Genomic DNA, 21367 nt, shown 5'->3' with positions numbered 1-21367 from the left:
CATTTATGTGACCAAGGCACAGTACGATGCGGATCTGCAGGCATTGCGGCAAAGGTACGAGGAGCAATGCCAGCAGCTAGCGATACCCCCAGGCACGGTGCTCTCCACGCCAAACCTAAAGCCAAATGCCCAAGGACAACAAGGACAAGGCGGTGTGACGGCACGGCCACAGATCATACGCCTGCAGAAGCCAAAAAAATCACAGGCTGGAGCCAGCAATAAGCTGCCAAAGCCACAGCATCGACCGCCGCCGGTGATGGTAACCAGTGGGCCCATAACCACCATCAATGATCAGGTATTCAAGTTGCACCACAAAGCGAGCAGCAGCAGCACCACCAGCACCAGCACCACAACAAGGAGACCCAAAATATCCAACATAAAGCGAAAGAAGCGCAAGAAGAAGAAGCCAACTCCTGTGAAGACAATTAAACGTCGGCCTGGACAAAAGCGGCGAGGCAACAGCACAACAACGGCAACAGGACACGCTGGTCCGCCACTCATTATACTGGGCAAGCGGCCGGCAGGCAGCAGCAGCAGCAGCAGCACAACAACAACAACGATTCCACCACCTGGTTCCACGCAGCTGGAGAAGCCACACATGCCGCTGGCCACCACATCAACGGTTGGCAATATTTTCAGTCAGCATTCATTTGGATTGAGTCAGGGATTTCAGGAGCATTATGCTCGGCCTCAGCTACATGTGAGACATCGTCGGGCAGCAAGCGGAGGATTGGCAGTAGAAGAAGGAGGAGCAGCAGCATCCACCCTCGAAAGATCTCCACTAAAAGCAGGCTTCAGAGTTGGAGCAGGAACAGCCAGAAGTCGTAGAAGAGGTGGAGGATCTGGCAGCCCCAGGCCAAGGCGACCCAAGGGCAGCGGCAGCAGCAGCAGCAGCAGCAGCAAAAGCAAAAGCAAACCTCAGCCAAAGCCGCAAACCAAACCACAAGTGGGACCTGATGCGGCGGCGGGACCTGGAGTGTTGCACCTGCCACACGCTGTTCATCTGCTGCACAGGAATCATAGTGGGGCAGCCAAGGAGAATCATTCTCTGCCAGATCAGAGCAAAGTCAAACTAAAGAAACAGAAAAAGCCAAAGACAAAGTCAAAGGCCAAGGCAAAGGCAGAGAAGGGCTCAGGTTTTGATATATTCGAGCTGATGTCTGGCGGGGACTACGATGATGATGATGCCGATGGGGAGGAGGAGGAGGATGCCTACTACTATGAGGATGAGGATGCTGGCGATGAAAAGGAGCCGGGACAGTCTGCACAAGCAACCAGCAGTAGCAGCCCCGAAGATCTCAAGGAGGACAGCAGCTCGGCGGAGGAGGGCGCCGACTTTGGGGCCATGGAAGAGTCAGAGTCGGAGGTGGAAACAACGCTCGCACCCTCCAGCACTGATGTGGAGGAGGAGCAGTTGTCCAGCACAAAGAACAGCATGGCCAAAAAGAAGAAGCGGATACGCATACGGAGACGACCGCCCGCCTTGGCATCCTCATCGGAGGAGGATGACTACGATGATGATGATTCTGGTGGCATTGGTGGATTTTTTCGCATGATTTTCTATCCCGTTCAAGTGGCCATGTCCCGCCTGATGGACTTTGGCTTCGGCAGTCCATCGTCGTCGTCCACCGACGAGGAGGACGAGGAGGATCACAAGGTGCAGCCCACAAAGTATCCAAAATATCCCAGCTACACGCTCTACCACAGCGCACACAGCAACGAGGCCTATGCTCAGTCCGAAGACGAGGAAGATGATGACGACGAGGAGGAGGAGGACGGCAGCAGCGGCCTGGGCCTGGGCCTGGGCAGTTGGTTTAGCTCTTGGTTTGGTCCGGGACGACGCACCAAGAAGATTGGCAGCACCACCACCAGCACAACCACAGTGCTGCCAGTGCCAGCACCCACCCAGGAGCCAGCGAGTTGGCTGGAGTCATGGTTTGGCCTTGGCAAAACAACAACAACCACAACGCCCACCGATGCCGATGAAGATGACTATGACAGTGAGTAAAAGTGCAAATCCATGCAAAGTTCTGAATTTCTACAATTTCTGCTATAATTATGATCCAATGATTCCAAAATTTGAAACTATGATATCACATGAGTCTGAATGCAAAATTTGGTGACTCTAGCTCCTATGGTCTCTGAGAAAGAGTTTTCAAATAAGACGGACGGACAGACAGACGGACAGACATAGACTAACCAATAGGCAAGACATTTGGTATGAGGAAAACCTCCTGCTACAATCTGATAGCCGCTTTCCCCCTAATAAAAATGAGACCTAATGCATCCCATAAGCCCGAGTGGGTATCCGAGAAGGTAGAAGGTAGAGCCACCATGAGAATCAATAGGTAGAACGACGACCCTCGAATGGTTGCTGCATGTGGGAGTTTATTCTGACTCAATTTTTGTGTCACGCTTTCTGCACTCCCCCTCTTTGTCTCTTTCCCTCTCTCCGACTGAAAATGTGATCGACTTTTTGTTGCCTTTTCAGAATGGTTTTATAGCTGGTTCGACGCTAAGCCCAAAAGGAAAGTGCGCCGGCGCAGCACGACATCAACGACGACGTCGACGACAACCAGCCAACCGTCGGCTCAGGCTGCCGCTCAGGTGCCCATATTGACAATTGTGGATCCATTGAGGAATCCACAAAACTGGATTGGCATACTCGCCCATCACATAGTGAACTCCACGGGCACAACGACGGCGAATCCTTTGCTGCAGGCGCTGGTCACCAGAATGACAACGACCAAGGGGACGACAACGACGACCACCGAGAAGCCGGATATGCCGCGCAGGATAAGCTATGATAAGTATCAGATATGGCGCTTGAAGCCGCAGGATGAGGCACAGGTGCGAGCACTGGAGGAGTTCAAGAAGGGCGAGGATGGCGTCAAGATGCAGTGGCTGAAGGGGCCCAGTCTCAGGTGAGTTGTCAGGCTGTCAGGCTGTCAGGCTGTGAGGCTCTTCCAAATCGCTTACAAATTCCCATGCCAGAGGTCTCACCGATGTCCTGGTGCCGCAAAAAATGCTCGTGGATTTCCAGGGCACACTCAACTACGAGGGCATTGCCCATGAGGTGCTCATCTTTGATGTGGGCAAGGCCATTGCCTATGAGCAGTCGAAGGAGGATTATCTGCACACGACACCCATCGCCACGAAGCGACCATCCAAGCCGAGGCCCATGGCCATTGCACAGCCTGGCATGACCTGGAACCGTTATCACACACACGACGAGATTGTGCAATATCTGGAAACGATGCGCATGCGGCATCCGCAGCTTGTCGAGCTCATCCACATTGGACGCTCCTACGAGGGTCGTCCACTGATTGTTGTCAAAATCGAGTCGAAGCAATCGGCGGCCAATGCAGCAGCCAATGCCACATCCTCGGGCTACAAGAGACCCAAGCGCAAGCGAAAATCCGGCCAGGCGAATGCCGTCTTTGTGGAGGCTGGCGCCCATGGTCTGGCATGGATTGGACCAGCCACGGCCACCTGGATGATCGCCGAGCTGCTGCGATTGATGAAAACCAACAGTGAGTGGACAAGCCCTCTAAATATTTGCCGTATTTTCTTCCATTTCATTTATAACTGTAGTCGGTCGGCACGACTCTATCTCTATCGCTATCCCTTTCTAGCGTTTGTCTTTCTCCGCAAAGTCACCTTGGTCTGTGGGGAGAACCAATTACTTATCCACCACGCTTAGAAATACAAGCGCTAGAAAGGGATAGAGATAGAGTAATTGGGCTACCCGTAGCCCAGTAGGAAATTGGCTCCAGTGTTTATTTCAACTTTAAAATTTTGATTTGTTCCGTTTGCTACCCTGAAACCTGCGATCCCCGTTTTTATGAGCCCATGAGGCGTGCAATTAGTTCCCGTATCCAGACAATCACCATCGGCGGCTGCTTCATCTCACAGGGTATGGCATACCGCTTGGAGTTCGTGTAAATGGCTCGTACCTGCTTGTCCGTGTAGCGAACTTTTGTTGGGCCTGATCTTGGCTCGATGTTGCATTTGCCCAGCCAGCATTTGATGGGCTGCCTGCCGCTCTTGATTGCCACCGATTTCACCTTTTGTTTGCACACCTTTGGCTGGCGGACGCTGGTGGTCTTTGGCGACGCTGCTGGACATGTTGGTGGCTTTAGCTTGGCCGGCACTGCCACAACCTTTGCTTTGACATTGAGCAAGCCCTTGAGCCGGGGACAACAGTTGAGGCTCCACCTGCTCCCGGCCTTGGCACGACTCTTGGCACGGCAGCAGAAGCCACCCTCACGATTCGTGACCAGCGTCACCAGAAAGGCCATCATTAGGAGGCCAACTACTATGGCCACTGCCGTCTTGACGCGCTTGTCTGCATTCTTCAAGTCCACCAATAGCTTCACAACATAATAGCCCAATGTGATCCAGAAGCTGATTGTGCAGACGGCAAAGAAACTACAAAAAGGACACATTTAGGCATCTAAGATCCCGGATCTAGATCGCAAATACTCACACAAGTACGCCAAAAATCTCAATGATTAAGGTGAGGGCAAGGTTGATGGTTTCGTTTTTAAAGAAATCAATGCCCACGGGTCCGCGAAGCGTGTTGTAGCTGTTGTTTTTGTTGTTATTGTTGTTGTGGTTGTTGTTGTTGCCAGCAGCTGTGGCTTCATCAAACTGTACGAAACTCCGGCCACCTATAAAGCTGGTGCTACCTCCAATCATCAGGCTGCCAGCGGCTGCGATTCTACTCTCTGTGGCTCTGAAGTTGAGTTCTCTGAAACCGAAGCCGATGTCGTCCGGCACCTCAGGCATTAGTCTGTACAACGGCAGGCTGCTGAAGCTCGTGTGCCTGCAGCCGTACTCACGCTCCTCAGGGCTGCTTCGTCCGCTGCCCGCCAGCGCTCTGTCCCGATACGTGCGCCGCTCCCTGCACTTTTTGCACGGACACAGCGACGTGGACAGGTGGCGCATGGCCATGCCCAGGCTGTAGTCCATCATGGCTGGCATCATGGTTTTCTCTGTCATTTTCCGGCAGCAGCAGCAGCAGCAGCAGCAGTTTTTTTTACACGTTTAATTTTGTTGGAGCGGGGGACGTTTGTTTTTCCTTCTGTCTATGGGGAATTTCAGGATACGACTATGGCAAAGGCAACTTTGAATACTGAATCTGATTTCCACCTTACGTTAGAGAGCAACGAGGAGCTGGAGCTGATACGCAATACCACGTGGTATGTTATGCCCGTGCTGAATCCGGACGGTTATGCCTTTAGCCATGAGTACGATCGTTTCTGGAAGAAGTCGCGCTCCCAGCACATGGCCCGCACACCGGGCGGACTGCTCGACTCGGCCATGACGTGGCTGCAACCGAAACGCGGCCCGGATAAGGTATGCCACGGCGTGGATCTTGATCGGAATTGGCTCTATCATTGGGGCAAGCGTGGCAGCTCCAAGGCGCCGTGCAATGAGTTCTATGCGGGACCCGCACCCTTCTCCGAGCCAGAGACAAAGGCCGTCTCCGATTTTCTCATGGATCAACGCACACAGATCAAGGTGAGTGGTTTGACTTTTGTTTGAACGCTCTGAACGATTGCCTTGATCCTTGATTCTCCTCCCCCCCCCCATGCAGCTCTACATTTCGCTGCAGGCATATGGCCAAGTGGTTTCGTATCCGGTGAAGACCAATTCCACATTCAATTCGGAGCGCTTGGATGACTTCCTGGACGTGGCCATGGTGGGCACCGATGGCCTGCGCAAAAAGGGCAGCAAATCGCGCTACAAAGTGGATGCCTCCAACGATCTGATCGAGCAGCGTTCCGGTAAGCAAACAATCAGCCCCATTTGGACTCTCACTCATCCTCCAAGTATTTGCAAAGGTTGCGCCGATGCCTTTGCCGCCTACGAGATTGGCATACCCTTCAGCTATACCATCCAGCTGGCAGACAATGGTGTCCATGGCTATCTGCTGCCCAGCAGCGCCATTGAGCCAACGGCTCGGGATGCCTTTGAGATTGTCAGCGGCATGCTGGACTACATTTAAGAGCAGACTCCGACTGGCCCATGCCAATGCCGTGTGTGGCGTCTCTCTGGGGTTGGGTCAGGGCTTTATGCATACAATTCTTAGTTCCTTTTTTTTGTTTTTTTTTTGTGCGTGTGTCTCTAGCTTTAAGTATCGCAAATCTCTTTCGCATCTAAGTTCTAAATTTCTCTCCAGAAATGGCTTAGCGAAATAAGATTTCCATTTAGTTATTAATTTGTTTTAGCTGTTTTATCAATTATAATATTGTATATTTTTTTGTAGCCTCAATTAGTTAATAAATTTGTAATATTTATATATCACATAATTAAATGTAAATTGGGGCTTTGAGTGGGTTAGCCGGAGAGGTTAAAGGGAACGTCCTAAAGGTTTGCTCTACATTTTCTCTTCCTCTCGGAAGCCAATCATACATTTTTCACACATTCCCCGAGGACGCCTCCTCCCTTCACTTGAAATTCATATGCATAGATGTACGTTTAATTGTTGTTAAATATATTTTTATGTACATATACATATTACAATTACAATTACAATTATCGTAATTGTTGATTTGTTTGGTAATGTTTAATGTTTAAAGTTTTCAAGTCTTGGGCCTCAAATCGATGATTCGATTCATGTTGGTGTGTGTGTTTTTTTTTTGTGTAATCAGTTTGCATGGATGCCATGTATGTTTGTAAATGTTCTTTGTTTTTTCTTGGTAAATATCTACGAGTATTTCGAATGTCCTTGCGGTATTCTCTGCTCTATTCCAGCTGCTGAGGGATATGTACGAGTGTTTTTTTTGTTTGTTTATAAGGAACTAGCTAAGGCACATTCAGTGTTCATTCTATGCGCGCTTAAACGCCCAAGCCTTGGGATAGCGAGATCTGAGCCGAGAGCTGGGAGAAGTTTGTGTAGCACTCGTTGCCACAGTAATAGAGGCCCATCAGCAGCTTGAACTGTGCCGGTGTCATGGGATATGATTCCTGTGACATTATCACAATGGTGTCCACTCCATTGGCTCCATTAGCATCCGACGGCTTGCCACCGAGCCGCTCATTGCAGACCAGCTCACGGTAATTGGCAAAGGCGGCCGAACATTTGGCAATGTGGCGCACCAGCTTGTCGGTGGAGCACTGCTGCAGCACGGGTCGCTTCAGCAGCTCCGAAATTATGGAGTGCAAGTCAAAGACAATGAGATCTGGCAGATCGTGCGATGGCTCGTAGCCATCATGCAGGTCCAGCAGTTGTTGCGGCGTACTCTCGATGTCAATTAGCTTGCAGACAGAAATGCGACCCTTGACGACGGACTGACGGCCATCCCAGCCATCGTGACCCTTCGACAGATCGTACAGGCGACTTGTGATGAGCAGCACTCGCTTGTCTTGGAGCGTGGCGCGTTCGCATAGCTGCAGTAGAGGAAATGTTTGAATGCGGAGGAGCACGGACATAATGCTTTTGGGTTCTGTGCACTCACCTTCCCTACGCTGCGAACGTAGTCGCTGCTGGGGGTCAGAAATATGTGATTGCTGATCAAATTTTTGGGTTGCGGCGGTCTCATTCCTTTGAAAAATCTTCAGAATTCTTTTATACTTTTTTTATTTTTTTTGTTTGCGAACAAATCCAAGCAGTGTGACCAGTGTGACAGCGAAATTATCGATAGAATATACCGCCAGGGCCTCGTAAATATGCCAAAATGTACCATTGCATCTTCAAAATATACCGTAAATATACCGTATTCTTAAATCAGATTCCTTGATTTTGATGTTATATTTGAAATTACAAGCTTGCAAAGACTTTCACCACTGAAACAATAATTTAATCCGATTGAAAAATCAATTTTTGCCTATCGTAAATACTAATTTGTATTGGTTTGTATACCTTATGACCTTATATTTTACAAATTTGTATTTGAATTTTTCATTATAATCACCCTCTCTCCTGATAACATTGAACAATTTGAAAAATGGCGCGCACAACAAAAGAGGAAGATAATTATATTGTTTTCCTGAAAGGGAGAAGGAGCATAAGTGCATATTATAATAAGCTCGGAGTGGTTTGGGGGCAGTTCTTCTATCTTTAAAACATAATCGGGCTAGACTCTGGTTTATTCTTAGTGAACAATTTTTTTTTAAATGTTAAATGAAAATGTCGATATATCGATAATATGTTATTCTTAACGCAAATATGAGCCGATTTATGTTTGTCAAAGTGATCGAATAAACACTGTGCTGGACTAATTTCGCCATCTGCTGTTCACCACGAGTACTAACATGTTGAAACATACTTTTCTCCTTGTCTTTTGCACAGCTATCCCTATGACTGCTTGGCCAACCAGAGTGCAAGCGAGATGAGTATATGAGCTGATTTGTCAAATTCAACACGGCCGTGCCGACGAACAGACCGCACAAAGCGTAATGTAAAAGAATTGAAAAAAATCATCAAGTATAGAGGCCAAACGCAGCAGTCGGGGGCGAGTTATCAAGTAATTTATATTTTTAACAACTAAATACACCGTGTAGTGCGTTGTGCATGCGAGCGGTAAGCGAATTGCGGTAAGCTAATTAAACCAGAGGCGACCCCAAAGAAGCAATGAAAAATACGGAGAAGCGACAACGACACTCACACGCACACATACACACACAAACACATATGCGAGCTCACACTTCATCCAGTGAAAAAAGTGCAAGCCGCAATGCATTCTTCCAAATAAAATTCATAATTTGCACAGGAATTGGACACAAATAGCTAATGTTGGTTCTGTTATTTCAGGAGGCAACAAGCAAAGCCAAAAAACGGCTGCTAAACGGCGAAACAAACGCTCACGCCCGCGTTGAGAGAGCCCCCCCCCCATCACGTTCACACACACATATATATATATATATTCCACACAAACACAAGCGTGTGCCTTGGCAGGTGAGAAGGAGGCGGCAAAAGCCCCGAAAAAGAAACTTTAGCCGCCACAAAGGACATCAGCAGGCGCAGCAGAGCTAAAGGCAAGGAAAGCCAAAGGAAGAACCCAAGGACAGAGGCCGGACCCTATCCGTAATTAGCCCCAGTTTGGAGACAGAAAAGGTTCCGCACTGTCACTCTGAGTGCAGGAGCAGGTGTAGCAGTAGCAGCAGCAGCAGCTGGAGGAGCATCACAACAATCACAATAGAAGCAGCGTATTTGGCGAACATTTTGCATTGATGGTAATGCATGCTAGAAAACCGCAGCGTATGAACGATGGGTATGATTTCCAATTACACTACACCCACACACAGAAACACACATTCGCACACACATGGGCAAACGCATCTGCACATGCAGGCTGAAAACAGGCACAGACAGGCACACACATTCATGCATAGAGGCAAACCCATAATTGAATATTTTTTGTTTACGTTCTGTGTGGCTATGCTCGTAGCAGCCCCAGTCCCCTCCCTATCTATCTTTTACCGGCCTTTGCAATATTTTGGTTTGTTCATCAATTTCATAATTCTTATGATTTTCGGCCATTCATCGAATAGTTTCATTCATTTTTAAGTGGCGTTTAGTTGTAGTTTTTGGCTTATGCTTCATTCTCCAGTTGTTCGTGTGTGTTTTGTATTTTCACCACACGCTAGCTGCCTCTCGCTCGCACCGGCTCAGCTGGCAAACGAAAAAGAGATTCCTATCCACATTTACAGTTTTGCTTTTGCCATTTACCTTTTAGTTCTTTTATTTGTATTTTCGGTTATTCTTATTAATTGAGTTTGCATTTTAAACGTTTTGAAATACACGAAAAAAAGTAACAGCCCAAAACAAAGAGTGCATATAGTTATTTATTTATTCATTAAATAATCTAATCCATATATTTATTCTCTTTACCTTTAACTCTGCAGGTACTTTGAGAAGCATACCAGTCACACTTCCTACCAGGTGAGCAGACAGTTTCCGTGTAAAAGAAAAACCAAAGAACAAAACGTCCAAATATACAAAAAAAAAAAAAAAAACAGAAAACAATAAACAAAAGACCAACTACAAAGAAAAAGAAAACAAAAATAGTACAACTCTACTAATCAAAACCCAAGCCCCACCCGCCCTCTGATGTATCTTTTCGTATCGTATTTTGAGATTCGGTTGCTTGACTATTTTGCATGTTTTTTTGTTTTTGTTTAGTTTTATTTTGTAGGATAGTGTTAACAAATAGTTTTTCTTTAGTGGCCATCTGTGTGTGTATATATAGAGCCAAAAAGCCAATGCAAAATCCATCCAGTTATCATATCAATTTATGTAGAAGAACACCCATCCACCCAACCAATATCTAATTTTTGCGTTGATAAATGGTTTGATTTTTAGACATCACAAACCCAAAATTATATTTCCCTTATGTATTGATGTGTCCCCCCCCCCCGTCCCCCCCCAACGGTTTGTATGTGTGTGTAACTGTGTGAGTGTGTGTGCATCCAAATGTCAAGAAACACTCCACCCCGCAAAACAGACACCTCTGAAACCCACAGACCCCCCATATTCCCCCCACAATCCATTCTAGAACTGACAAAAACCGTTTCATTTTAACCCATTGGGAACACGCGGCATTGCAGCCAACCGAACTGATATTGAAACGATTAAGAAACGAATCTATATCGTATGCGAAAAAGCAAACACAGAATTATTAACGAAACTGGAAAAACGCCTTGAAAATATACTACTTCGATACTAAAAGCAAACCAACCAAACAAAACGCCAAATCATTTATACATATAAATATATATATTTACTTCATATTTGTAAACTAATAAACAAGCGAAATAATACAACAACAAAAATATCCTACGAAAAAACGTTTGCGCAAAATATTAATCTGAAAAAAATATATATATCAAACAGAAGATGGAATATACCCTAACAAAAGGCCCGGAAAAAAATGCTTTAAACCGAGACCTATGAATATTCTATAGAAGTTATTATTAAACAATTTTACAAATCGAATATTTCCATTTATTAAACTATTAAAATTATACATATTTATACAATATATACATATATAGATTGATATATATGTATCTGTATATATACGACTATTAGAAGCAATAATTACAATGCACAACAAATTACTAAGCGCTGCCTAAACCAAATCTTAATCAAATCAGTAGCCTTAACAAAACAAAAGGAAAATAGGAACTATTACAAATTTAAAACAAACAAAAACCATCAAAAAATAGTAACAATATACACAAACGTGCCTAAAAAACAAAACTTAAGCAACAATCAATTTAAACAACAACAGCAACAAAAGGAGAAGCGAACAGGAAAGGCGAAATAAAAAGGAGAAGCCGAAAAGGCGCCGCAAGACGAAAGCAGAGCTTACTCTGCGGTTTTAAAAATCCAAAGTTTATACAAGAAATCCAACAACATTGATATCCTAATCAGCTTTAGGACGAGGACCAGGACGAGGATCAGGATCAGGCGGCCCCTGGGCAGGAGGAGCAGCAAGTCATCGATGAGGGGCATCAGCAGCAGCAGCGGCAACCACAACCACAACAACAGCAGCAACAACAGCAACATGGCCGTTGATTTGTCTCTCTCGGTGGCAGCGCCAGCGAACTGCAGCAGCAGCAGCGGCAGCAGCAGCAGCAGCAGCAAGAGCGCAGTCGCAGCGGCAGCAATGACATCGATGTCAACGTCAGCTGTTGGCTTCTGTCGCCTAGATGTAAGTAAAAGCGAGTCAGAGAGAGGATAGAGAGAGAGAGAAAGAGAAGAGAGTGGATGAGCAGCACCGCCAGAAGAAAGTAAAAAGAAGGAAGCCGTCAAAGATGAAGAAGCAGCAACTGCAAAAGAAGCAAGCAACAACAAAAAAAAAACAATGCCCAACAAAAATATTTAACCAAAAAACCAAAGAATTCTTATGAATTTGTATAATTTCAACTCAAATTGAGTTTTGTTTACCGTTTCGTTACGTTCCCTTCGTTCCAGTTTCGTTCGCTCCTACGTTTGTTACCGTTATTTTTTACCGTTTCGTTTTGCAGTGCAAACGAAATTCCAAAAGGAAAAACAGCGCAAAAAAAAAACACACACACATAATATAATATTCTCTCATTTCCTTTTTGTTTTATATACATTTGTATGTATATTGGCGTATTGGCATTATATTTATTCTCTCACAAGAAAAACAAAAACACAAATTGGCAAAAATAGTAGATGCATTTTTCTCTTGCATTCCGTATTAAGGAGTATTATTTTTGTCATTAGTTAAGAACCATTGCGTAGAATTTAGTTTTACCCTTTTGTTTGACAACTAACCGAAAGTACTTGCCCCCGTCCCCCCAAGCAGAAAAGCAGCAGCCGTAACCATATAACCATAACTTAATAATTAATAATAATTAACCAACTAATTAAACAAAATAAAAAAAGACATCAGAGCAGAGCATTAGAGCATCCGCATCCATCAGCAGCTTTGCAGAGCGAGACCCAGACTAAAAATCTATATATGACAATGTCCTTTTTCTACTCTCTCCAACACTTGTGCTCCTCCCCGTCTGTCTACCCATCCAGAGCTCAAAGTACAGCAGTTCAAAGCGCGACTATGAACGTGATCGTTCCTCCAATTATCGCGATCGCGACCTCTCACCGGGTGGCAGTGGCGGTGGCGGCACCGGTGGCGGCAGCAACAGCGGTAATGGCGGCGGCGGTGGTGGCCCACTAAACAATGGCAACAGCTATCGCTCTCAATCGCCCGATATTGATTCCCCCTCATCGAGGTCACACGACTTGCGGGATCGCAACGATCATCGGGGGAGTGGCAGCGTTGGTGGTGGCGGAGGAAGCGGCGGTGGTGGCGGAGGTGGCCGTGGTGGCAGCAACGAGCGCTACAGCTTCATACAAAAGATGCGCGATCGGGATCGTGATGTCTACAAGAAGGATAAATATTCTGGTAAGTAGTAGTCGGCTAAGGCTACAGTTTTTCCCTGCCAAACTCTTTGCTAATGATTCATTTTCTATAATTAGATAAAAGAGATCGACGTGGCAATGATCGGGACTCGGAATCGTATCGCACTAATCATGACAGGGATCGTCGTGGCGGAGGCAGCGGTGCCAGCGGCAAACTATGCTCCTCCCGCGAGAATGACAAACGTTCCGGCTCTGATGATCGCGATCGGGAGAGAGATCGTGATTTGCGTGATATCCGCGACAAGCGTGATCGTGGCTCTGATCGTGACAGGGATATGTACAAGAAGGATAAATATGCAGGTGAGTGGACTGGCACACACATAATTATTATAGTTATTTATGTTCTTTCTCTCGGTACACACAGACAAGCGGGATCGCAGCGACAGAGGTGAGCGTACGGCGCGTTATGGCGACTGGAGTGAACATGTCAGCTCATCGGGTGAGTGTCTACGATAGTTGCAATAATAGCTGCGATGCCTAATGCTAAGTGTGTTCCTCTGTTTTGATTCTCTTTGCAGGAAAAATGTATTATTACAACTGCAAAACGGAAATCTCTCAGTGGGAGAAGCCAAAGGAATGGGTGGACAGAGAAAGGTAATAATCATCTCCCTTTCTCCCTTTCCTCCGCTCCTTCAGTGTGTATTTGTTTTCTAGGAATTTGCCCCGTGATCAGCATAGGGAGAAGGACTATCGCGATAAGGAGCGTGACCGAGATCGCGATGATCGCTTCAGCAGATCGAGTAAGTCAGATATGGGAGATATTTCTCTATTGGATTCCTATTATTAATTCTCTCTGTCTCTCTCTTTTACACTCTCTTTTGGACAGCATACAAACATTCCAATTCTTCGCGGGATAATACACGACTGAGATGGAGCTACAATGATGATGTGGGACCGCCGAGTCATCGGAGACGTTTGGATGGTATGTTTGAGCCCGAAACTTAATGCAGGATTACGTTTCTCATGCAAGTCTCTGACCAAACAACAGGTCGGCATAACGAGAGTGCTGATATGGATATTAGCGGCGATTCGACGCCCACCTCAGAGGCCAGCTACTCCCTGACCGGCACCCCCACCACGCATGGCGGCACCGGGATGAGTGCAGGTGGAGGAGGAGGCGGCGGCGGCAGCGGTGGTGGTAATAGCAGCAATGCAACAATGGATCAACCCATGGGTAATGCATTGCCCCGGCTGGCCTCACATCCGAATACTGGTAGCTCCTCGGGAGCTGGTGGAGCGCCAATGGGAGGATCAGCGGCTGCAGCAGCTGCGTTGCACTACAGCGGTAGTGGGTCAGGCGCGGGACCCGTGTCCGGTGCCACCATGCTACCCACCAGCGGACTCTCCTCGGTGCCCCCAAGCATTGCCAATAGCAGCAGCAGCAGCAACAGCAGCAGCCTTAGAAACTCAGTTGTTGGCCACATTGGCTCAACCTCCAGCGTAGGTTCTTCCCTTTAATATGCTTTTTCTTTGCTTTGAATAATTGATAATTCACTTTTGTAGACGACTGTGCCAACGCTGTCGAATCAGGATCCCCACCAGCAGCAGCATCAACACCAGCATCACCTAAACTCAAATGCACCGTTGCCGCCTGGCAGCGGCAGCAAGGGACGTCAAAAGATGCATTTGGGTATGAGCGTGCACGACCATGGGCAACACAATTCATCTGTGAATGCATCAGGGTCCGATGCATTGGTGAATCATGCCTACAATTCGGTCAATAATTCAGTCACCGGCAATAGCTTAAATAGCTTAAGGTATGTCTTCCAACTGTCCCTCCCTTCTCCATGCCTAACCTAACTGATAATTCTTTCAAAAATATATTCTCTTTCAGGGACAATAACAGCATCAATTCCCCTCTGTACATGTCGCATCCCCATCACAATCTGTCGCCCCCGCTGAATTATACCAAGAGTCCCATACCAACGATTGTGGGTATTACGAACACCGGAACGGTTGTGAATGCCGCCAGCATTATTGGAAATTCATATACCTGCCAGGCGACCTACGGCCCGATCAAGACTGTTGTCGATGGTGGTGTCTCACCGGCAACACCAGGCGGTGGCGGTAATGGTAGCAGCCAAAATATTGTACCCGGCCTGGGTGCCGTCAGTGGGATCAGTGTGATCACCTCAATGGGCAGCAACAGTGTGGCGGGGGTGATGTCTCTTGGGGATGGCGGTCCGCCAACACCAACCATGGAATTAGATTTAAGCTCAGCTTTAGAACAGCAACAGCAGCAGCAACAGGTGGCAATGGCCGCCACAATGGCAGCGGCAGCCCTTGCAGTCGCACAGGCATCAGTCCAGCAGCAACAGCAGGCGGCGCAACAGGCCCAACAGCAGCGAAAGTGTAAGTTTTTGCATAATTGTTCCCTCCTTCCTAATGGTTCACCAACTAAATAATTAATCTCCTTCCTTGTGTAGTGGATGGGGCATCGGGCGCACTTAGCTCATTGCAGAGCTGTGTGGGCTCTTCAGTTCAGGCGGCAAATCTTCGAGGACCGGAGATCTCGCCAAAGTTGGCCAAATACTTTCGCGCTGACTTGATTGCGCACGTGACCAATTGGCAGGCTGAGATACTGGAGCGTCAGGTAAGCTTTGAGGTAGGATATGGTCGTACAATAACACATGAACATATTTCTATTTTGATTTGATTCCTCCCAATTATTTGATCTAACATGCCGCTCTCCCGTCCCCGTTGCCCGTTGCCCATTGCCACGTTTGTGGTTGAACATTTGACATTAATCCTTGTACCTTGTTGCAGGCGCAAAAATGCTGCGAGGACACGCATCTGTTTGGGGATATTACCTGCACGAGAATTTGCGCGGAACTAAAATGCGCGCGGAGTCTAGTGCGCAGCACTGAGATCAACGCCACACTCCAGGAACAGAAGTGAGTGCCCCTAAGTCACAGTATAATCTATAAACTCTATCCGTTTGGTCTTATTTACTTTACAGAATCATGTATTTGCGCCAGCAAATTCGCCGAATTGAGGAGTCGAAGACTCAGAACGCGTTCATGTCTGACGATACTTAGGATCAGGAGCAGGTTAGGCTGCGCGTGCATCGCAAGCTGTCTGTCAGGCTCAAAAAGAGCATATTCTGGCGCAGCTGATGATGATTGCGATGATGTGTTGATGATACGCCCAGAACCCCACCCAGCTGCATTGAATTGCCTTCTCCATCTCGCATTTTGGCGATGATGTGGGGACTGTGATGGTGATTGCGAGTGGGGCCAGGCGGCCACCAATAACACCATACTCACACACACACGTGCATCCTGCTGTTTTGCTCCTCTACTCGACTCGATTCGACTCTACTCTACCCACACGGCGACGCATCATCCGCCAGCCCTAAAAGCAAAAACCACACAACGGATGCTCTCTTGTGATCCGCGAGAGAACCCTCATGTGCTCTCTCTGCTGTGGGGTGGCAGCGTCACAATGAAGGCAAAGTTATAAAACTCGCGGCTGCAGCGCAAGAAACTCTACAGCAACGAGACAAGAAATATTCCACCACAAGATAACAACAACAAAAACAAGCTGTTCAACAACAAGAAGAAAACAACAAGCTGTTCAACAACAAGATGAAGAAAACCAACTGCAACAAAAAAAAAAACTAAAATATAATTTATAATTAGCAAGAAAACGTAAATTAAATAATTAATTAAACAAACAATGAAGCAAGACAGCGGAAGAGAAGAAACTCAATAGGAATCACCAACAAACACCAACCCACAACTGATAAAAATGAAGTAAGATGACTTAACTATGCAATATACAAATCGAAAACCAATCAAGAAGCAATAGAGATAAAGCCTCGAAATCGAATTAAATCGAAGACACAAAAACACCAACAACACCAACAAAAACACCAACAACAACAACAAAAACAGAAACCGAACACCAAGAAATGTCAACATAGTATACTCAACTACAATAAAAAGCAAAAAATTAAACTATATACAAAATATATATAACTATATATATAGAGTATATAAAGATTGTATATGTAAAAAGAAGAAACACAGCATCTACTATAAATACGTACATATTTGTATGGTACATATGAGCATAATAATGGTGGACATACAAAACCAAAATGCGAGTCAAGTCTAACAGTCGAATCCTTCACACGCTTTCAGCCTTCGTTAGCAGGAAAACAAAACAAAAAAATAAAAGATTCACATTAGAGAGCCGAGAACTACATAGAACAACTAGGGCCTGTTCTTTCTGCTTCTCTTCCAAGTAATTTTGTAGAACAGCTTGAGGAACGCAACGTGGGGGGGGGGGGGGGGGGGGGGGGGGGGGGTGAAACACTTTTATGTTTCTCCCATATAAACCCAAAACAGAACAGAACAGAACAGAACAAAACTAACAAAGAAAACACCAAGCTGTTCGGTTCAGCTTTGACCAAACTGATTAAGCAAATGATTAATATTTATTTCAAATGCAATATCCCAGAGATATAGAGAGAGACACACAGAGAGAGAGAGAGAGAGAGAGAAAGATGTTTAGTTTGTTTTTTGGGGAATCGTTATTGATGGATGCTTAAAGGATATAGATGATTGCTCTTGATAAGTGCAATTGTTTTACCCCGATGTTCAACAATTTAATGATGGAAATTGTCTATAGTTATTAGAAATCCCACACATGCACACACACACACACACACACGCCACACTATCCAGACACACACACGCGACACACGTCGCCCCACCCCATACATTGCTTGGAACCCATCCCATCAAAAATTTATATTTACTTACTTAAGTTTACTCTTTTTTATGATGCTACGAATCGTATATTAAGTATGTAGTAGTTCTATTTTTTTTTTCCGGTTAAATTTTCCGCATTATTATGTATGATTATCTCTTTTAGCATAATTGTTTTGGATAACCTTAATCGTAAGATTACAAAAAAACACTTTATATTTACACCTAAATGAATATATAGATATTCCGCTATATATACATATTTATAAACAAAACACTTCTTTAGTACTTTTTTTTGTGGCTATTTTTAGCATTTAAATAGGGAGGGGTGGGGCGGCGCCGTCCGCGGTCGGTCTTAAGTGAATACTAATATATTCGGGGGTTTTCTCTAATTGTCAAAATCGAAAAACTTGTCGAAGGGAGCCACACCACACCACAATACACACACACACACACACAACCACCACACAACTCCACAAAGGAAGAAGGAATGACCCAAAAAAAAAACAAATAAAATAATACAAACAAAAATACAAACAGTTTATTAATGATAATGCTAATAACTATTGTAGATATACATATATATAATATATAATAATAAATATATTAGCTAAGCGTCGATACAAACAAACAAACAAAACAACAACAAAAAACCGAAAAATAGAAACTTTTATTATGAATTAATTAAAAAATACAACAACATCAAAAAACCAAACGAATATTAAGAATATTTGACTATTTCTCGACAGGACTGAGCCAAGGAGTGGGGACACGGATACGGACAGGGTAGAGCTCTCCTGCAACGCCTTTCTGTTGGTTTATGTTTCTGATTTATAATTATAATTATTACTTGCCACAAGTGGAAAATTACTTGTCCATATGTATGTAGGTAAATTAAAAATATGTGCTGCAAAAGTTTGGTTCGGTTGGTTTGGTTCTGCATTTGCATTCCAGTTCACGGATCTGTGATTTTATTCACCAAACTTTTGCATCACCTTACGCTGATTGGACCTTGCCAATGCACCGGTAAAGCACAGAGAGCCAAAGGGCGCAGCTGTTAGTCTTACGCTCCCGGTTTGAAGCCGGCTTTTTGTTTGCAGCGAGAGAGAGACAGAGAGAGAGAGAGTCCGACTCGGCTCTAAGAGCTTTTTCATTACCCAGCAGACGAATTTAGCAGAGGCAGGCGAATTCGCCAGTGAATCCAACGAAATGAACTGGCCACCCACCCAAAGAGGGGCGGAAACGAGATGACACGACACCGACACGACCACGACCACGGCACGACATCCACATTGTTGCTCGTGTGGCGCCTCTGTTGCTGCTGCTGCTGCCTGCTGCTGCCTGCTGCTGTGGCGCCTCTTTCATGCGTGTGCTCGGTTGTTTTTCTTTTATGTTCTGCTCTTCTTATTTTTTGCGTTGGCATCCAGAGGACGATGAATGCCACAAGTAGCAGCCAACAGTTCAGCATTGACAACGCCAGCGTTCGCTTGCCAACGGCGCAAGCAGCGCACCACATAACAGGACCAACAAGAGCACGCGAAACGACCAAGCAAGAGCGAGTTAATACCCGCCATAACGGTAAAAGTGCTTTCAAATCGCCCCCGTGTGTAACGGTTTTAAGCATGTTCAACCATTTTTGCTCTTGTTTTTTTCTCATGTGATCTTTTGTGACGCGCACTAAATGTTTCTCGGCTAGCAGTTAAAACATTTGAATTGCAACAAAAAAAAACAAAAACAAAAAACAAATTTACAAGTTAAATTATTAGAAAAGCTGCGAGAAAGAGAGAGAAAATCTCCCCCCCAAAGGTGAGAGAGTATTTCATTTGCCAAGCGGTAAACGTGATCGTAGATCGAATATATTTTGGTTTCTAAAGCCAAAGGAACATAGAGAGAGTGTGGTACAAATGTTTCTGAGTGACTTACCAATCATTAAATGTAGTTTTACATTGCAAATTGCATTTAACTCCCATTTTAGTAGAAAGAGCAGTGTCTGAAGGAAGAGCACAGGAAATGTGCTTTTGAGGAAGCTTTTGATCAGCTTGAAGTTGTAAATGGAATATAATTAACATTTAGCTACTAGCTAAATTCCCTAATGGATTTATCCACATAATTAAAACATGTACATACGTTCCCACAGGGATATGAAAATGTTGACTACAATGAGTGGGAAGTATCTACATATATACGGGGGCTGTCATGGTCATGGGCTGTTGCTGTTGCTGTTTAAGGCACTAGATTTTATTTCACGGGAATGAAAATAATCCAAATTATATTTCTTCAACATATTTTTGAACTGTCATAGTTTTGTAGAATTAAATGAAAACCAAACACATAGCTTCAGAGATCTAAACCATATAAATTAAATACTTGTTTAACGTTTAATCTTCTTTAAATAAATTAAATCAGAAATGTGGCAAGAAGTCTTTTTTCGGGCTGTGTGCGAAGTGAATTTCCATGCTATCTGCCACGTTTCTGTGCGCTTAATTTAGTTTTTCAATTTGTAAAAACAGCCAAAAGCAGGCAGGCAGCAAAGCAACAGAAACACAAGCAGAAAGAATACAAGATTTTCCTTATTTTTCAAAGTACGAGTATGGGTGGGCGAGGGGTGAAAACTAAACTAAATTGCCAACTCGCTGCATTCTTCATTTTCCCTCAGCACTTTGTGGTGCGCGTATCACATAAACGAATCAGCTGAGAGAGAGAGAGAGGGAGAGAGAGAGAGAGATGAATGCTTTAAATACTAAACATGCAAATAGTACTGTGTTGCACTCTACTTGCTTAGCTGTCTGTCTGCTCCAGCCATCATCTGTCATCTGTCATTGATTTATCATGCCCTAACCAGAGCATATTCCAGTTTCTTACTCGAACTTTGCCGAGCATTTTCCCCAGTAATTTCGTCGAGCATAGGGTTACACTGGCAATGTAATCATCATTTGGATAGGATCTCCAATTCGAATGTCCCTTCACTCTTAGTTCCATCTCTCTGCAAATACTCTATGTGATATTATTATTATTATTTAAGACTTATTTTGAATCTGGTACAAATATTTTTCTCTATTTCTTGTACTTATTTCAAAGAACTTTACAATTAAATTTCACTCTGCAAGGGTATTCCTTTATTATTATCATTTTTTCTGTTGCATTTCAATTTGATTTTATTTCTTGCGGCTTCTGCTTTGCCCGCTCCATCTGTAAACTAATTAGCGAGGAGGCTTGGATGACTTCAAGGACCTCCTACCCTTACTCCTTACTCCTACCCGAGCCGCCATCCAAAATCCTTCAAGTGATTTGTCGCTGGTTTTATTTGTTTTTTATGTTGCTTGATTTTTATTCATTTCTGGCTCTCTTCAATGGTACTATTTTTGGCACTAAAAATTGTCGCCCGCCAAAAATGTTGTGGAATGCTTTTAAGAGGCAGTCGGTAATGGAGGGGATGGTGGAGTATGGTGGGGATAGGGGACTGTGCAGTGTTGGGGCATATTGACAATGGTGCTGCATTCTGGCGCGGAATGCCAAGAGAGCGAAAGTCAAGCCCCATAAATTTGACGCCGTCAAGTCCTTTGGCATTCAGAGCAAACAAAATGCGTCCACCAAATGGATGACAAGAGAGGGGACCCCTTTTCGTAATGCAAAAGGGATTGGGCCAGTGCTCGGTTCAGAGCTCCTCGCTGATGCGGTCATTGTGAGTGCCAGCAAGGAGACAAACAAAAAAAACAACGGATTTCCATTATGATTATTAATCTTTTAT

At 45.0% G+C, this 21367-nt stretch overlaps 4 protein-coding genes across 13 annotated transcripts; 2 read left to right on the top strand and 2 right to left on the bottom strand.

The window, feature by feature from the left end:
* Positions 1–537: 537 nt before the first annotated feature.
* On the top strand, positions 538–17066 carry LOC117590424 (WW domain-containing adapter protein with coiled-coil homolog). Of its 10 annotated transcripts, none has more exons than XM_034283036.1 (15): positions 538–556; positions 9134–9221; positions 9856–9892; positions 12509–12887; positions 12962–13204; positions 13269–13343; positions 13423–13498; positions 13559–13644; positions 13731–13826; positions 13893–14344; positions 14408–14661; positions 14739–15256; positions 15331–15509; positions 15671–15798; positions 15864–17066. In XM_034283036.1, exons 2-15 carry the CDS (start codon positions 9181–9183, stop codon positions 15940–15942), a joined length of 2643 nt encoding a protein of 880 aa, XP_034138927.1. In that variant the 5' UTR covers positions 538–556; positions 9134–9180; the 3' UTR covers positions 15943–17066. The 10 variants fall into 10 exon arrangements, with proteins under 10 accessions (XP_034138927.1, XP_034138926.1, XP_034138925.1 ...); XM_034283035.1 differs by lacking the exon at positions 538–556 and adding an exon at positions 8343–8474 and having other exon boundaries at positions 8762–9221; XM_034283034.1 differs by lacking the exon at positions 538–556 and adding an exon at positions 8355–8530 and having other exon boundaries at positions 8762–9221.
* On the top strand, positions 565–6132 carry LOC117590423. Its single transcript, XM_034283030.1, has 6 exons — positions 565–2000; positions 2492–2924; positions 2995–3533; positions 5165–5526; positions 5603–5792; positions 5850–6132. The coding sequence occupies exons 1-6, from the start codon at positions 599–601 to the stop codon at positions 6011–6013; spliced, it is 3090 nt and encodes a 1029-aa protein (XP_034138921.1). The 5' UTR covers positions 565–598; the 3' UTR covers positions 6014–6132.
* On the bottom strand, positions 3732–5095 carry LOC117590428. Its single transcript, XM_034283046.1, has 2 exons — positions 4490–5095; positions 3732–4431 (listed from the first exon to the last, which is right to left on the bottom strand). The coding sequence occupies exons 1-2, from the start codon at positions 5002–5004 to the stop codon at positions 3843–3845; spliced, it is 1104 nt and encodes a 367-aa protein (XP_034138937.1). The 5' UTR covers positions 5005–5095; the 3' UTR covers positions 3732–3842.
* Positions 6564–7637, bottom strand: LOC117590429. Its single transcript, XM_034283047.1, has 2 exons — positions 7467–7637; positions 6564–7398 (listed from the first exon to the last, which is right to left on the bottom strand). Exons 1-2 carry the CDS (start codon positions 7548–7550, stop codon positions 6847–6849), a joined length of 636 nt encoding a protein of 211 aa, XP_034138938.1. The 5' UTR covers positions 7551–7637; the 3' UTR covers positions 6564–6846.
* Positions 17067–21367: the final 4301 nt, after the last annotated feature.

The sequence above is a fragment of the Drosophila guanche genome, unplaced genomic scaffold (assembly GCF_900245975.1).
Source record: "Drosophila guanche unplaced genomic scaffold, DGUA_6, whole genome shotgun sequence".
Taxonomy (NCBI): domain Eukaryota; kingdom Metazoa; phylum Arthropoda; class Insecta; order Diptera; family Drosophilidae; genus Drosophila; species Drosophila guanche.
Note: the sequence above shows the minus strand (reverse complement) of the source record. Positions and strands in the feature narration are given on the sequence as shown.

What these genes read in the sequence shown, in the direction of transcription:
- LOC117590423 (XM_034283030.1), top strand. Translation starts at nt 599, where the DNA reads ATGCCGCTGGCCACCACATCAACGGTTGGCAATATTTTCAGTCAGCAT. An exon ending in CGATGAAGATGACTATGACA is followed by an intron (nt 2,001 to 2,491) that starts GTGAGTAAAAGT and finishes TTGCCTTTTCAG; the next exon opens with AATGGTTTTATAGCTGGTTC. An exon ending in TCTGATCGAGCAGCGTTCCG is followed by an intron (nt 5,793 to 5,849) that starts GTAAGCAAACAA and finishes GTATTTGCAAAG; the next exon opens with GTTGCGCCGATGCCTTTGCC.
- LOC117590428 (XM_034283046.1), bottom strand. Translation starts at nt 5,004, where the DNA reads ATGACAGAGAAAACCATGATGCCAGCCATGATGGACTACAGCCTGGGC. An exon ending in GAGATTTTTGGCGTACTTGT is followed by an intron (nt 4,432 to 4,489) that starts GTGAGTATTTGC and finishes TCCTTTTTGTAG; the next exon opens with TTTCTTTGCCGTCTGCACAA.
- LOC117590429 (XM_034283047.1), bottom strand. Translation starts at nt 7,550, where the DNA reads ATGAGACCGCCGCAACCCAAAAATTTGATCAGCAATCACATATTTCTG. An exon ending in ACGTTCGCAGCGTAGGGAAG is followed by an intron (nt 7,399 to 7,466) that starts GTGAGTGCACAG and finishes CCTCTACTGCAG; the next exon opens with CTATGCGAACGCGCCACGCT.
- LOC117590424 (XM_034283031.1), top strand. Translation starts at nt 11,457, where the DNA reads ATGAGGGGCATCAGCAGCAGCAGCGGCAACCACAACCACAACAACAGC. An exon ending in CAAGAAGGATAAATATTCTG is followed by an intron (nt 12,888 to 12,961) that starts GTAAGTAGTAGT and finishes TTCTATAATTAG; the next exon opens with ATAAAAGAGATCGACGTGGC. An exon ending in GAATGGGTGGACAGAGAAAG is followed by an intron (nt 13,499 to 13,558) that starts GTAATAATCATC and finishes TTTGTTTTCTAG; the next exon opens with GAATTTGCCCCGTGATCAGC.